The sequence below is a fragment of the Rattus norvegicus genome, chromosome 13 (genome assembly GCF_036323735.1).
Source record: "Rattus norvegicus strain BN/NHsdMcwi chromosome 13, GRCr8, whole genome shotgun sequence".
Classification (NCBI taxonomy): Eukaryota; Metazoa; Chordata; class Mammalia; order Rodentia; family Muridae; genus Rattus; species Rattus norvegicus.
The window spans coordinates 21,535,044-21,552,435 of record NC_086031.1 but is presented as its reverse complement, the minus strand read 5'-3'; the positions used below and the strand labels follow the sequence as shown (position 1 = coordinate 21,552,435).

The 17,392-nt window shown below is 40.1% G+C and overlaps 1 protein-coding gene across 3 annotated transcripts in view; it reads right to left on the bottom strand.

Moving 5' to 3' along the window:
* Positions 1-17,392, bottom strand: part of Cdh20 (cadherin 20) — a 331,255-nt gene that overhangs the window by 31,091 nt on the left and 282,772 nt on the right. For all 3 annotated transcript variants that reach the window (XM_017598871.3, XM_017598872.3, NM_001012748.1), the window contains 3 exon segments: positions 12,811-12,978; positions 8,276-8,463; positions 3,015-3,268 (listed from right to left, as the gene is read on the bottom strand). In XM_017598871.3, coding sequence (XP_017454360.1) covers positions 3,015-3,268; positions 8,276-8,463; positions 12,811-12,978 — 610 coding nt within the window.

Here is a 17,392-nt window from a genome sequence, read left to right as displayed (position 1 = left end):
CCCCATCAAAACTCCAATTACATTCTTCACAGAGCTAGGAAAACCAATTTTCGAATTCATCTGGAAGCAAAATGTTTATGTCCATAGACTGGTGCTGCTGTCAGCTGCTATGGCAACTGGAGAGGCTTATAACAGGTCAAAATGATGAGACTAAGTGATCACTGGATATTCAACTACAAGAAAGCATCTGCATGTCCCCTGCAATGCTCAAGGAACGTTGTGGAAGAGGGGACAGGAAGGATTTAAGAGCTGGAAGAAGTGATGGAGAGTTCAGAAATGTTACCCTCTAAGCATGACATGGCTACTACATGCTTGAGTCACAGCAGCTATGATCACCTGCTGAAGACTGGCCCTACCTGTATGATGCCATGGAAGGGGGAGGGTTCCTGAGTCTTCAGCCTTATCTACAAATCTACATGAAGTTAATGATTGCAGGAGGAGGGAGAAACATTTTCCTCAGAGGTGTAGCCACTAGAAAACTGCTCATACTGTAAATAACCCTACACCCATGATCCTGTAGGCAACTTCACAAAACCTACTGGGTACTCCTAATCTAGAGAAAACCTCTAACACCAAGCAACTAAGCAACCAAGCACCAGGCAACCAATCAATCAAAATAACAAATTCCCCAAGGCCATGAAAGCAGAAGGGGGACTAATTGGGAGAAGGAAGAGGATCAGTGAGACTGGGACGGGGACAACAGAGGGCAATAGGAAGTGTGAGTGGTAGAGCACATTGTATTCATCTACAGAAATTTCAGAGGGAAGGCCATTGTTACGGAAGTTTCATAACATATACTAATAAGAGCAAAGAAGAATCCTAAACGTGCAAAGCGATACCAAGCTCTGTTGGAGGTATCATAATTCCTGATGTCAAATTATACTAAAGAACCGTAGTAACAAAATAATCATGGTCCTGGCACAAAAACACACATGTAACCCACACAGTAGAAAGGAGAACCCAGAAACAAACCCAGACAGCTGTAGCCACCTGACTTTTTTTTTTTTTTACAAACTTGTCAAAAATCATATATTAGAAAAGAAACAAGCTCTTCGATAAATGATTCTGAGAACAGTAAATATCAGGGCACTGGATGGAGAAACTAGGGTCATGTCTTCCCCCTTTACAGAAATCAGCTCTAAATGGATCACAGACCTTCCTGTGAGGAGAAGCCTAAAACCTTGAAACTGCCAGTGAAAAATCCAGGCAGTGTATTTCAAGATACAGATATGGGAAGGAATCCAACTCCAGAGGGCAGATCTGAGAACTGGCAAATATGATTACAGGAAGGCAAGCGGCTTCTGCAAAGCAAAAGAAACAATCTCCATGGCAAATAGGTACCCTATGCAAGGGAGAGGTCTGTTCCAGCCATTCGTCAGCTAGGAGGTCAATGTCTAGAATCCATGGAGAGGTAAAAATATTAAATACCAGTGATCCCTTCAAATCATCCAAGTTGAAGAATGGGCTAATAAAATGAACTGACAGTTCTCAAAAGAAGAAATAAAAGTGGGCAATAAGTATTTGAAAGTGTGTTCAATACTCTTAGCCATCAGGGAAAGCAAATTATAACTACTTTGAGATTGCATTTCATCTCCAGAAAACAAACAGGAAATGCTGCTGGGGATACAGAGAAAGGAGACCCTCAGGCATTGCTGGTGGAAGTGTAGCCTGCTGCAGCTACTGTGGGAATCAGTGTGAAAGTTTCCCCAAAACCAAAAATGGAGCTACCGTGGGACCCAGCTGCATCTTCTCGGGGTGCTTGTCCAAAGGACTCCAAGTCAACATGCAACAGAGATCCTTGCACAGTCGTTCTGTTGCTGCTCTATTCATAATAGCTACACTGTGGGACCAGCCTGGACATCTATTCACCCATGAGCAGATAGAGAACATACGACTAAGATACACAGTGGAGTTTGTTCATCCATGACAAGAGCAAAACGAAATCATAGCATTTTTAGGAATGTAGATGAAGTCGGAGTTCGTGGTATGCAAAATAAACTGGACAAACCAGACTCATGTTTACTCAGACATGTGGAATCTAGATTTAAATGTGTGTGTGTGTGTGTGTGTGTCTGAGTGTGTGCATGTGTGCATGTGTGAGTATCTACACGTGTGAGTGCTTACATGTGTATGTATGTAATGTGTAGGTCTGTGTGTGGGGGAGGTCTGTGTGGTGTGTATGTATGTTTGTGTGTGTGTGTGTTTGTGTGTGTTGTATGTGTGATTTTGTGTGTATGTGCTTGCTTGCTTATGCGTGTTAGTGGGAATGTGACAGACCACAAGGAAAAGAAAATATCTTACAGGAGGGAACTGCGATAGTGACAGCACTCGGATATGAAAGCAAGAGGAAGTTTGTGTGGGAAGAAGTGGACATGGAGTAAAGGGCAGTAGGGTAAGGATGAATAAGAATAAAGTACGGACACATAAAAGTGCTATAAAAGCCATCACTTTGTGTGCCGACTTAAAAGACTAAAAGAGGAGTGATTTCAAAGAGTTTGACATTGTGTGTGTGTGTGTGTGTGTGTGTGTGTGTGTGTGTGTGTGTGTGTGTGTGATTCAGGTTGTTTTGTATTGGTGGGTCTACTCTTGGGCTGTTTGTATCACATCCGTAGGACATTTAGCAACATCTAGGCACATGTTGGGTTGTAAAAGCTTAGCATTTTGTGGGTGAAGACAAGAGATCCTAGTGCTTGAGCATTCAGTGCCCAGGGTGGACCTCCAAAGAGCGATGCAGTTCCAAGTGGCCATGGAGCTCTGACTGAGATGTAAGGGCGTGTGTATGTCCGTATCTGAAGTAAATGACAATGTAGTCAAGATGTGATGATATCTAATTTTCCAGTTACATGGTGTCGGCATGTTTATTTGAACAAAAGGAAGAACAAGAAAACTCAGAGAAGAGTTTCCAGAGATGGGATTTAAAGAGGAAGAAGCAAAGGTGAGAGAGAATGCTAGAGTGTGACACAGGAGGTGAGGGAATGCCAGGGGATGAGGAGAAAGAGAAATTATGGGAAAACCTGATTGAGTTGTTGGTCACGTCTGGGTCCTTGGCAGAAATGATCTGTATGGTTGTTCCAATTGTCACATCCTCTGGCACCTCCACAAAATAAAAGCCGGGCTCAAACACAGGGGGCTCGTCCACATCCTCCACACTGATGTGCACTGTTGTTGTGTCCTGAAATGGGCCAAGGTTCAGAAAACGCATCTCTACGTGAGGATTGGATCCTTCCACCTTCAGGGTGTAGCTTTTCTTGCTTTCAAAACTCAAAGGCTGAAAGGCAACAAGAAGAAAAATGGTCAGCCCATAGCACACATGTCCTGAGTGAAAAGGACATCCAGCACTAAGTAGTAGAGAACTTCCAAGTTACCAAAAATGTGGAAAAGAGAAAAAAGTTAAACCATGGCCACCTTCTGTTTTGTTTTGAAGTTCTGGGTGATAACAGTTTGGTCATAGGTAAACGGGAAGGGAGGTATCTGGAAGGCTCAGTTTTAACTCCTTTAACTGAGTATGGTCTGTAGAGAGTTTGGGGAACCTCCTTGTCCTGCCCAGATTGTAAGAAGGGAGTTTGTTTCCCCAGGACCCTTTTGTCCTGAGCAGACAAGATGTGTGGTGGCCTTGTGTTTTGGTTTTCCCTTTTGAAAGATGTTGGACAATTAAGACCAAGTGTGTGCTCTGCCCTAGGATGTCCACGCAGTTAGGCTTTGCTTTTGTGTTCCCCTTAAACTTTTTTTGAGAGGAACCATTTTGGGGGAGGGATGGGACCAGGGAGAGTGGAGGAGTAATGCAGAAGGAAGGAGGGAGTGAATATGAGTGAATAGTGATATGGAATGCACAAATATTGTAGTGAAACCCATCACTTTGTGTATACTGGGTGTACACTTGTTTCCTTCTTGACTTTCAAATCAACAGTGATTCTTTCTAAGGAAATTCATTAAGTGCCTCACTAAGATTCTTGGTACACTATGCTACATAAACCTTTGTTTCTTTATAGACGACCTCTTTTAAAGTTCGTTTTAAAATTCTGGTCAGCATAAAACTTCAAAGATTTAGAAAGTTCAGAATTAAGGTGGCAGGAACCCATAGTGCCAGCTAAGGTGCTGATCCCAATTTAAAAATTCTTTGACCAGGACTGGTGCACAAGAATCTTTTTTTTCTATTATGATTCCATATTGCAAAATATAAAATTGGGAGAGTAGAGAGATGGTTCAGTGGTTTAGAGTGATTACTGCTCTTTTAGAGAACTTACGTTTTGTTCACAGCAACCATGTAGCAAGGGTAAGTTTTTATTACCAAACTGTGTATTTTCTTTCTCCAGATTCCAGGTCAAAAGCAAGGACTCGGCTGAGTTTTTATTCCTTGGTGTGTAGCCAGGCCAAACACCCAATATGTAGTATAAAAAAGTTGTTTCATTAAATAGTGTCACAAACTTTTCTGTACTAACGTTTATGTGATGGCATGTAAGGATTTGGTGTTAACTGTTTTGGGGGTGTGTGGTGTGTAGGTTCTTTTGTATTTTATACGTAGGGAGTGGAGCTGCTTTCTAACTGATGCCCCATTACAATTGCTGTGTACTATGGAGGGACCCATAGCTCCAACAGCATATGGAGCAGAGAGGATGAACTTATCTGGCATCCATGGGAGGAGAGGCCCTTGTTCCTGTGAAGGCTCTATGCCCCCAGTGTAGAGGAATACCAGGGGGTGAGGTAGGAGTAGGTGGGTGGTGGAGCACCCTCATAAAAGCAGGGGATGGGGGGTTGTGGAGGGGAAACCAGCAAAGGGGACAACATTTGAAATGTAATAAATAAAATACCCAATAAAAAATTGCTGTGTACTTAGCTGGTGTTGAGCTCCAGTTGATAATGTCCCTGCAAGTTGCATCTGGTCAACAGCATTAGTGCTGGACTTGATATTGATCCTACGTGCACTGGAATTTATTGCTATCTAAAATGGCTTCTGAAAGATTCTGGTGGCAGAAGGTTACTGAAACACCAGCAGGGAGTGAATCTGATACAGGCGAGGCAAACATGTCTAACCGTTCCTCTAAGAAAGCTCTTCAAATAATTACAAACAAGGCATTAGATCAGGTAGAGCTGGATTTTTTTGAAGTGGTATATAAAGTAAAATCCTGACCTATTAGAATTAGAAAAGTATAGAATTTTTGTGTTTTGTGACCCAACTAATAGGGGAATGGACTGACCACAATTGCCTACTGTTCACTGATAGAAGGAAGCTAAGTTGAAGACGAGAGAGTGGCACACTATGATACACTGCAGAAGAAAGAACACTGAAAATTACAAACGTCAAGCATTTAAAGACTGGAATCAATCACCCGGTTACTTAGAAGCTAAAATGACACAGTCCCGTATAGCAGTCATTGTGGTTGTGTGAAGACCAAATTCTTTCAAATCAACTTAATTTCTCTTTTTTTGAAAAGCATGTGCTTTTTAGACAAATAATAGACCTAAGAGAAATAAATCAAAATCAAAACTTTTGTTTCAATTTTGTATGACATTATTAGTGACAAAGGAAGATGACTGTCCTGGAGTTGTTCCAGACATGGACTGAGCAGTCAGTAGCCTTTAAAATATTTATTATATGTGACTGGCCCATCTACGCAACGTTCTGGCCTTGTTCTTAATTATATTTTCTGGCAGCTCATATGTTTAGAAAAGGAATAAAAAGAGTCTAGGAAAAGCCGATGTATGTTTTGTGATCGAACGTGTATACAGTTTGGATAGTGAGACTGAGAGACAAGGTTCTGACTTATAATGCCTTTTTATTTCCAGATAGGGGGTGAGAAAAGAAATTCTTAGTTTACTCAAATTAATAAATATGTTTTAAAAACAAATGCTTATAACGATATATAATTTGTATAATAACAATTTAATGTAAGTCACTATTGTTTTATTATTTAGAACAGTTTTTCAAATGAAATTAACCGATCAGTCTTTAGAAAGGCTCCATTTTATAATTGGTTAACTTTTTTTAATGGACTACTTTTGCATTCAAGAAACAATATTTATTCAAAGCGTTGGGCATTGTCTAATGATGGTTAGTGGTAGGTTATCAGTTGAAGATGCTTTAAATTCTTTCCCATGTAATACATTGGTATATTTTATCACCTATAAAGTTATTATATCATTAACTTTCAAAAATAATGAATTATAATGTTTTAATTATATAAATGTGTGTGAAGATTTATAAATCAATCTTATCATTTTGTACTGTTTCAAGGTCATTGTTTGCTGGCCCTGAGGATTTCTGGTTGGAGAAATTTGGCGGAAATCTGTTTCTTTGCCGTGCTGTATTGTTTATGCTCTGGTCCCAACTTGGCTGACTTTGGATCAGGTGGAAGATTTCTGAAGTTCAGTCATTTGGAAACTTATTAATGATTTGTGAATGAAAAGGGAAGTGTGATTCCACTGTAATGACTACCCAGGGTTGTTGGGGTCCTCGTATCAGCCAAGCAAGGAGCTGTCTGGATAATGTTCCAGGCAGGAGGATAGCAAGGAAGACTGCTACGAGAGGTCATTTGTGTGGCAGCTTGGATGAGGTCTCTGAGTGGACTGCAGCAGGTTAGGGATAGAAGATCTTACCACAGATGGTATGAGTGTGTCTGCTTGGGAAAAGTCTCTGGAGAGGTGACAGGATAAAGTCACCAGTGGCCCTTGGGAAGAGCATGGCTCTTGAGAGGTACATGCCTGCTTGGGAAAGATCGCAGGGCAGATAGTGGATAGATTGAGTCTTAGCATGGGCACCAAGTGTGAACAAGGTTCCCTGCAGATGGCAAATCAGTGTTTTATAAATTAACGTTTTAAATTAAATATTCATTTGTAAGTTATTGGATTCAACTTATTTGTGTGTGTGGAATGTATGCATATGTTTATGTGTGTTGTAGGACCAAACCAAAGTTGACACCTGTTTTTGTTCTCGTCTATATTCATTGATGAAAGGTCTATCACTGAAACTGAATCCCCAAGGACCCTGTATGGTTTTTTTTTAAATCCCATGTTGGGATTAAAGACAGGCTTTTACAGTTGCTCACTTTTCAAGTGGGATCTGGGGAACTCTGGTCCTCATGCTTTAGTCACTCACTGATCCTGCCCTTTAGGTGATAAATTCTCTTTTTAAAAGGTTAATCAGGGCTAGGAGTGGCTTAGTCACTAAAGTTCTTGTCACACAAGCATGAGGACCTGAGTTGGGTCCCAAGCACCCAGGGGAAAACCAGGCACCAGTGCACGTCTATAATTTCAGTGCTATGGAGACAAGGAGGGTGACTCCCAAGGCATGTATGTCAGCCCCTTTCCTCCACATGTATCTGCACATGAACATGTGCACAAATACATGTACACACACGTACATATGTTATACACACACAGTGAAATTAAAATGGGAAAATTTTACCTTTCATTTACTGAATTTATCCATATGTGTTTTAGGGAACATGGCACCTTATAATGGAACAAAGAGGTTTTAAGTTTGATCATACTTTCTCACGTTTCATTTGCATTTATGGGTCTTCAAGAAGCGATTAGAAAGTGCTATGTGTTATTCATTTATTCATAATAATATTATAGCCTGCTTTGCTATTTATGGTAAACTAAAGTGAAGATGTGGGATTCAAATATTGATTAAGTCATTAACAATAGGGGCTGGGGATTTAGCTCAGTGGTAGAGCGCTTACCTAGGAAGCGCAAAGCCCTGGGTTCGGTCCCCAGCTCAAAAAAAAAAAAGTCATTAACAATATTAGAGCATCAAGCTACTACAGTTTTTAAGTGGCTAAATTGAAGTGACTCATTCGTAATATATTTTTAATAATCCTTTTTATAAAATAATGCCACAGCCAGCATTTTTGCATGTAAGCCTGAGCATTTAAAGGTATTTTTAAAAACATAATTAGAAAGAATTATTTTTAAATGTGTGTGTGTGCGTGTGTGTGCGTGTGTGTGTGTGTGTATGTGTGTGCGTGTGTGTGCGCGTGTGTAGCATGCGTGCCTGTTAGGTTAATGTGTCTGAATTCAGGTCTGCTTCTCCCATGTTGCAATTTGGGGGTCAGGAGGAAAGCTTTTGGGAGCTGATTCCTTCTGAGCAATGTGGATTCTAGGTTGTCAGATTTTTGTGGAAAGTACTTTTACCTGCTGAAACATCTCATTGGTCTAGGAAAGAGATTTTTATCACAGGACTTAAAATATATCCTAATGTAAACCACCCTTCACTATAATTTCATAAACAAAATGTCTTTGAGAATAAATGATTTGGAAAAAGAATCCCGATTACCTTCTTCACAGTTATGATGCCAACTTGGAAGTTCGGGTCTGTATTGATATCAAAAGCGTCTGCACCATCTCCATCCACAATGGTGTACTTCATTTCTGCATTGATGCCTTCGTCCAGGTCTTTGGCAAACACTCTCCCCACAGTCGAGCTAACAGGAGCGGACTCCAGCACACTCATCTGATAATGTTCTGTGAATAAAAGCAGGGACGTGAATTCTTGATAATCTGCCACAGAAAACCCACACCTGTTATCACATCTAATCAGACATGCCATGCAAAGCATCGGTTGTGGTTTAGAAGTTAAAGCTTAAGTTTTACAGTTTAAATTTTCAGTCCAGAGTATCAAAATATCTTTCCTCTGAGCTAGGAATAAGGCAGGTAAAAAGACAAGATGAAACTCTCCTTGCAGTCTTCTTCCTTCAGAACAGGGAGAAGCACCTTGCTTCCTCTTCTTTCCCACTATATATGAACGGGAAGATTTTTATGAATGTCATGCTTTTTCTGGGAAGCATGTGATCACAAATAACACATTTATTCTGCCAAATTTCAAACGCTCTAGTTTCCCTTCATGTCCTGGCCTGTGTGCTGAAGTCCCATGTCTGGCCAGTGGCCAGAGTGGATGGAGAATAAGGAGAGGAGAGGCACTTCATGAGAAAAGATCCTCCACGTGTAGTCCACCAACAGGTTTTTGTAGCTGTGACCCTCTGTATGGTTTGGCATGGGCTGTTTGTTCTAGTTCTAAAACTGAATACACAAACAGGATCCCACACATAGAAAAAACTTAGTGTGTGAATGCCTTCCTTTTTGAGTTGATGCTCTGACTCATAATTAATTTTTTTTTAGTTATTTCACCTTTGTGAAGTTGGATATTTACTAACTTATTTTGTAAGGGCTCATGTCTTTGACATCCTTATTTTATCAGTCACTGGCTGGCTTACTACACAACATAGCCATATACATTTCAATATGATTGTGGTTTTTTATTTTCAATTAATCAACTAATTAATTTTTATGTGTATATGTATATAACTGGATGAGTTTTTGTGCATCATGTCCATGCAGATCTCTGCTGAGTCAGAGGATCCACTAGAAGTGGGGTTATGGGTGAGTTGAAAGCTGCTTGACGTGGGTGTTGGGAACTGAACCTGGGTCTTCTGCAAGAGCAGTGTGCACTCAAATATTGAAGATTCTCTATTTTTAAAATTTTATTAAAATATTTTATTAAATATTTATTTTCTTATAAAGAAATGGTTTCTATTATTCCACTCACCTTGAATATATATAATTTTATATTATACATTTAAATTATATAATAATACATAATATTACCATATGTGTAAATATATATTATATATGTTGGTATCTTTTTTCTTTTTTTATTAGATATATTTCTTTACTTACATTTCAAATGTTATTCCCTTTCCCGGTTTCCTTTCCATAAGCCCCTACCCCCTCCCCCTCCCTCATACGGGTATTCCCCCACCCATCCCCTTTACTGACCCCCATATTCCCCTGCACTGGGGGTCCAACCTTGGCAGGACTAAGGGCTTCCTCTTCCCCTGGTGCCCCAACAAGGCTATTCTCTGCTACACATGCAGTTGGAACCCTGGGTCAGCATCCCTTCTATTTATTATGCATTGTAAACTCCAAGGAAGCCGATGTCTCACAAAGATTATGGGAAGTTGACAGCTTCTGTACCCCACCTTTCACTGGAGAAGGCATAATGTTTGTTTTTTATAAATACAAGCCAGAGAATCTCCACTGTGCCATGCAAAGTTATCAGTGGGTTATGTTAAAAAGTTTAGGAAGTTTAAACAGTTACAATTTCTGCATGTGATGGATTGCATTAGAAGTAAATATCTGGAGATCATGATATTCTTCTATATTTGGTTCAGCTAAAGGTGATTAAGTTTGTTCACTATAAAGGAGTGGGCACGCCATTTTGTCAACATCCCATCAGTGGGTATTGTAATATTTGTGGAAGAGCATCTCAGTGAGTTCCTACAATAAGGAATCAGATGGATATTAGAGCAGAAGCATTTAGTCCAAGATAGGGTTAAAGAGTAATGGAATTATTAAAATTTAGCACTCACAAATAAATGTTTTTTCATACATTTTATGGTGATTTTAAGTAATTTCTTGAAAGGTGCAATGGTACTCTATTTTAGTGGAAACTGTGAATGTGAGAATGTTGAGAAGCATGAATTTCAATTATCTCAACCATTTCATCTTGTCTTCTATGCAATCCATCCCATACTCCATCCCATCGTAAGTTCTTAATTATTACTAAAGCTGAAACAGAGACTGCTCAAGGTGGATGTGTTGTAATGGTGGCTGTTAGCATTTTGATATTTGGCTGAGACAAACGCCCCAGTCTTCGCAGTTGTGCAATGCTCCAGAGAAGCTGTTGTGTGAGGAGGAGGGACATAAGATTTACCTCTCTGTGTCCAGACCCCTATTCCTCTGAGCTTTGCAAGCTCTTGGCTCTTCTGATACCTTGCCACTTTCGTGAAGGACAACCTGCTTTGTGTCAAATTTTAAAAGTCCAGTAGTTTGACGCATCCAGGAGTTCACAGTGTTGATGTGGTGTACACAATATGAGTGCTTTGTGAACTATAATGGAGCTCACAGTATCAGTAAGCTGAACCAATTACTCCTCATGGCAGTTCACAGGCTTCCTTGATCCACTACATCCTGATTGGTGGACTAGTCAACTTAGCAACTTACTCATTGGTACCATTTGTAAAATGTCTGCCTGTTATTCTGCTGTTTTTTTTTTTAAACTTTCATTAATGGCCATGGCTATTTTGTGTATACTATGACTATTTGAGTTCTCTTTATTAATGTAAATTAAGTAAGAGTCTTTTGGTCTGGCTGGTTCAAAGTGAAAGCTATTAAGCTAATAGTCTGGTTTCATTCTGTGTATAGTTTAGGAGTGTGTGTGTGTGTGTGTGTGTGTGTGGTGTGTTCTTGTGGGCATGTGAGTACTTCTGTGTAGAAGCCATTAGTCAACCTCTGTGCTGTTCCTTAGGTGCCTTTTGCTTTATTTGGAGACAAGACTACTCACCAGCTGACCACGGAATCCGAGAGATCTCCTTTTCTGATATCCCTGCATGTGCACTACAAAAGGGTACCAACATTCTTTGGCATGTGATTCTGGGGATTGAACTGGGGTCTTTATGCTTATTCACAAAGCAAGAGCTTAACCGATTGTGCTATCTCCTCATCGTCTCCATTTTTGTTTGTGTTTTCCCTGTTCATGGTTAAGTGTTCAGTCTGGAGTTGTCTGCCATTTTGACATCTCCAGTCTCCTCCCTTCAGGCATTCACTTTCCAAAGTCACACTGCTATTCCTGAGCTTTGCTTCACAGCCTTGGTTCTGTGTCTCCACCTTCCTTAAGAGCATTCAACCTGATTGTTTCCTTGTCACTTCCTATTAAAATATGAATTTGTCGTGCCCCTGCCTTCCACAAGTTTCTTTATGTATTCTTTGTTCTGTCAGCTGTGCCGTCCTTCTCTCTGCCACCCAGATTAAAAAATGTTGTCATCTTTGACTCCCTCCACCCTCAGCCATAGTCAGGAGTCTCTCTCTCTCTCTCTCTCTCTCTCTCTCTCTCTCTCTCTCTCTGCTTCTTGAATTTAATTTTATACTCAGATGACCTCTGATACAGCAAAAATTTTGTTGGCTTTACACAGAGCTGTACATTACATGCCTAGATGGTGTCTCAAATTGATAGTGCTGTAACGAATGTGGCTTCTTCATCCCGGCATGTTTCCTTCTCTGCTGGTGAAAATCTTTTCTATTCTTCAATCTTCTGCTTAAGTCTCATTACCCCGTGAAGCTTTTATTCATTCCCATTTTTAGAGAACAAGAAGCCAACTCATGTGCACTTTCACAAACTGTTCGTGAAACCTTAATTTTTCCAAGCTGTAGGATTAGTCAATGTAAGACTTAATTCTCATTATTTGTGACTCTCTCAGTGCCACACTAAATATTCTGTATTGCTTTTCCTTTATGAATAGCATGTGTGCTCCTAGTTAGATTTTAGGTTTTGAGCAGCAGCAGTCCTAGTATTTTGTGTTCCTCATGCCTGGTGTCCTTACAGACCGTGTACTGCTTGGCACCTACTTGCATATTGCTTGATTAATGTGGTCAGATGGCATGTTCAGCAGATGTGTTTTGAACTAGTTCCCATGGAAAACTCACCTTGAGGATGAACTCCTGACAGAGAGTTAGTGCTTATAAACACATCATACTCATGGTAATGATTTGTGGCCCATAAAAGTTTAATCCTATCTGATAAATTTTAATCTTAGTATTTAATTTTGTGCTGGTGTGTGTGTGAGTATGGCCATCAGGTAAAAACAAACAAACAAACAAACAAACAAACAACCTCTAAGTGCCATGGGAAGCAGAAGGTCAGAAGGAAGGACTGTAACAAAGAAATGTATGCATAACGATTATTAACTCAAACAGACCTGAACCTCAGTGAAGGGTGGGTCCCTCCTCCTAAGGTGTGCTCTGGTTGGTACTTACTCTGTGGAAACCGGGGTGGGTTATCATTGACATCTGAGAGTGTGATGTTGACTGTTGTGGTCCCAGCCAATCCTCCAAGTTGACCCCCCATATCCTTGGCTTGGATAATCACTTCATAGTATTCCTTGGCTTCTCTGTCCATGTTCATGAGCGCTGTTCTGATTACACCTGCACAATAGAAATTGTTTTAAAAAGAAAAACCACAAAGCTAGTTTTCTGAGGATTTGTTTGTAGATGTCTTCCTCATGTGCTGTAAAAGCACATCACCTGCTTTTATTAAACTTCAGGTTAAAAATCTCAGCATCAGAAAGGCACCATATAAAACAAAGGGCTAAGAAATAGACACCCAGGAAGGGCCCAGGGGCTGGAGTCCTTGGCAACGTTACTGAGGCAGAACAGGAGATGGCAGCAGCGGTTTTCTTAGACTCCAGGAATTGCGGTCTGTGGCGATTATAGACTGCTGTGTCTTTACCAAAGAAAACCTGGGCTTTGAGTACAGAAACAAACCTTCTTGTGTCTACAGGTTTGTGATTTTAGGTAATTGTCCTTCAGAGCTTTGTGCCTTCAGCCCTAGATCTCTTGTAGTGTCTAAGACTCTTTAGATACTGGCTCCTATTGTGAATTCCCTGTCTCTCCTCTGCCTGGAAGTGGGAATGTCCTGTCTTTACAGTCACTGTTCTGTTTTCTTCGGCTTACTTCTGTGTTTTACTGAGTTCCTTGTGCAGGGAGGGACATTAAAGACTCAGGGAGTGTTGTGTAATTTTTTTCCTCCATCTTTAATAAATTGGGTATTTCTTATTTACATTTCAATTGTTATTCCCTTTCCCGGTTTCCAGGTCAACATCCCCCTAACCCCTCCCTCTCTCCTTCTATAAGGGTGTTCCCCTCCCCATCCTCCCCCCATTACCACCCTCCCCTCAACAATCACGTTCTCTGGGGGTTCAGTCTTGGCAGGACCAAGGGCTTCCCCTTCCATTGGTCCTCTTACTAGGATATTCATTGCTACCTATGAGGTTGGAGCCCAGGGTCAGTCCATGTATAGTCTTTAGGTAGTGGCTTAGTCCCTGGAAGCTCTGGTTGGTTGGCCTTGTTGTTCATAAGGGGTCTCAAGCCCCTTCAAGCTCTTTCAGCCCTTTCTCTGATTCCTTCAATGGGAGTCCCGTTCTCAGTTCAGTGGTTTAATGATGGCATTTGCCTACGTACTTGATGTATTCTGGCTGTGTCTCTCAGGAGAGATCTACATCCAGTTCCTGTCAGCCTGCACTTCTTTGCTTCATCCATCTTATCTAGTTTGGTGGCTGTATATGTATGGGCCACATGAGGGGGAGGCTCTGAATTGGCGTTCCTTCAATCTCTGTTCTAAACTTTGACTCCCTATCCCCTCCTAAGGGTATTCTTGTTCCTCTTTTAAAGAAGGAGTAAAGCATCCGTGTTTTGGATGGCCTTCTTGAGTTTCATGTGTTCTGTGCATTTAGGCTAATATCCACTTATCAATGAGTGCATACCAAGTGTATTTTTCTGTGATTGGGTTACCTCACTCAGGATGATATTTTCCAGTTCCATCCATTTGCCTATGAATTTCATAAAGTCATTGTTTTTGATAGCTGAGTAATATTCCATTGTGTAGATGTACCACATATTCTGTATCCATTCCTCTGTTGAAGGGCATATGGGTTCTTTTCAGCTTCTGGCTATTATAAATAAGGCTGCTATGAACATAGTGGAGCATGTGTCTTTGTTATATGTTGGGGCACCTTTTGGGTATATGCCCAAGAGAGATATAGCTGGATCCTCAGGTAGTTCAATGTCCAATTTTCTGAGGAACTTGAAGACTGATTACCAGAGTGGTTGTACCAGTTTGCAATCCCACCAACAATGGAGGAGTGTTCCTCTTTCTCCACATCCTCACCAGCATTTGCTGTTACCGGAGTTTTTGATCTTAGCCATTCTCACTGGTGTGAGGTGAAATCTCAGGGTTGTTTTGATTTGCATTTCCCTTATGACTAAAGATGTTGAACATTTCTTTAGGTGTTTCTCAGCCATTTGGCATTCCTCAACTGTGAATTCTTTGTTTAGCTTTGAACCCCACTTTTTAATAGGGTTATTTATCTCCCTGCAGTCTAACTTCATGAGTTCTTTGTATATTTTGGATGTGAACCTTCTAGCAGTTGTAGGATTGGTAAAGATCTTTTCCCAATCCGTTGGTTGCCATTTTGTCCAAACAACAGTGTCCTTTGCCTTACAGAAGCTTTGCTGTTTTATGAGATCCCATTTGTCAATTTTTGATCTTAGAGCATAAGCCATTGGTGTTTTGTTCAGGAAATTTTCTCTAGTGCTCATGTGTTCGAGATTCTTCCCCACTTTTTCTTCTATTAGTGTGAGTATATCTGGTTTGATGTGGAGGTCCTTGATACACTTGGACTTAAGCTTTGTACAGGGTGATAAGATTGAATTGAACTGCATTCTTTTACATGCTGACCTCCAGTTGAACCAGCACCATTTGCTGAAAATGCTATCTTTTTTCCATTGGATGGTTTTGGCTCCTTTGTCAAAAATCAAGTGACCATAGGTGTGTGGGTTCATTTCTAGGTCTTCAATTCCATTCCACCGGTCTATCTGCCTGTCTCTGTACCAATACCATACAGTTTTTAATCACTATATCTCTAATACTGCTTGAGTTCAGGGCTGGGGATTCCCCCAGAAGTCCTTTTATTGTTGAGGATAGTTTTAGCTATCCTGGGTTTTTTGTTATTTCAGATGAATTTGCAAATTTTTCTGTCTAAGTCTCTGAAGAATTGGATTGGAATTTTGATAGGGATGGCATTGAATCTGTAGACCATTTTTAGTAAAATGGCCATTTTTACTATATTAATCCTGCCAATTCATGGGCATGGGAGATATTTCCATTTTCTGAGATGTTCTTCAATTTCTTTCTTCAGAGGCTTGAAGTTCTCCTCATATAGATCTTTCACTTGCTTGGTTAAAGTCACACCGAGGTACTGTATATTATTTGGGACTATTATGAAGGGTGTCGTTTCCCTAATTTCTTTCTCAGCTTGTTTCTCTTTTGTGTAGAGGAAGGCTACTGATTTATTTGAGTTAATTTTATACCCAGCCACTTTGCTGAAGGTGTTTATCAGGTTTAGTAGTTCTCTGGTGGAACTTTTGGGATCACTTAAATATACAATCATGTCATCTGCAGATAGTGATATTTTGACTTCTTCCTCTCCAATCTGTATCCCTTTGATCTCCGTTTGTTTTCTGATTGCTCTGGCTAGGACTTTGAGAACTACATTGAATAAGTAGGGAGAGAGTGGAAAGCTTTGTCTAGTCCCTGATTTTAGTGGGATTGCTTCAAGTTTCTCTCCATTTAGTTTAATATTAGTTACTGGTTTGCTGTATATGGCTTTTACTATGTTTAGGTATGGGCCTTGAATTCCTGCTCTTTCCGGGACTTTTATCATGAAGGGGTGTTGAATTTTGTCAAATGCTTTCTCAGCATCTAGTGAAATGATCATATGGTTTTTATCTTTTAGTTTGTTTATATAGTCGATTACGTTGATGGTTTTTCTGTATATTAAACCATCCCTGCATCCCTGGAATGAAGCCTACCTGATCATGATGGATGATTGTTTTGCTGTGCTCTTGGATTCAGTTTTCAAGAATTTTATTGAGTATCTTTGCATTGATATTCATAAGGGAAATTGGTCTGAAGTTCTCTTTCTTTGTTGTGTCTTTGTGTGCTTTAGGTATAAGAGTAATTGTGGCTTCATAGAAGGAATTCGGTAGTGATCCATCTGTTTCAATTTTGTGGAATAGTTTGGATAATATTGGTATGAGGTCTTCTATGAAGGTCTGATAGAATTCTGCACTAAACCCGTCTGGACCTGGGCTCTTTTTGGTTGGGAGACCTTTAGTGACTGCTTCTATTTCATTAGGAGTTATGGGGTTGTTAAATGGTTTATCTGTTCCTGATTTAACTTTGGTACCTGGTATCTGTCTAGGAAATTGTCCATTTCCTGCAGATTTTCAAGTTTTGTTGAATATAGACTTTTGTAGTAGATCCGATGATTTTTTGAATTTCCCCTGATTCTGTAGTTATGTCTCCCTTTTCATTTCTCATTTTGTTAATTTGTACACACTCTCTGTGTCCTCTCGTTAGTCTGGGTAAGGATTTATCTATCTTGTTGATTTTCTGAAAGAATCAGCTTTTGGTTCTGTTGATTCTTTCTATGATCCCTTTCATTTCTATTGCTTGATTTCAGCTCTGAGTTTGATTATTTCCTGCCTTCTACTCCTCCTGTGTGTCTTTGCTTCTTTTTGTTCTAGAGCTTTTAGATGTGCTGTCAAGCTGCTGATATATGCTCTCTCCTGTTTCTTTCTGCAGGCACTCAGAGCTATGAGTTTTCTTCTTAGTGCAGCTTTCATTGTGTCCCATAAGTTTGGGTATGTTGTACCTTCATTTTCATTAAATTCTAAAAAGTCTTTGATTTCTTTCTTTATTTCTTCCTTGACCAGGTTATCATTGAGTAGAGCATTGTTCAACTTCCATGTGTATGTGTGCGTTCTTTCCTTATTGTTA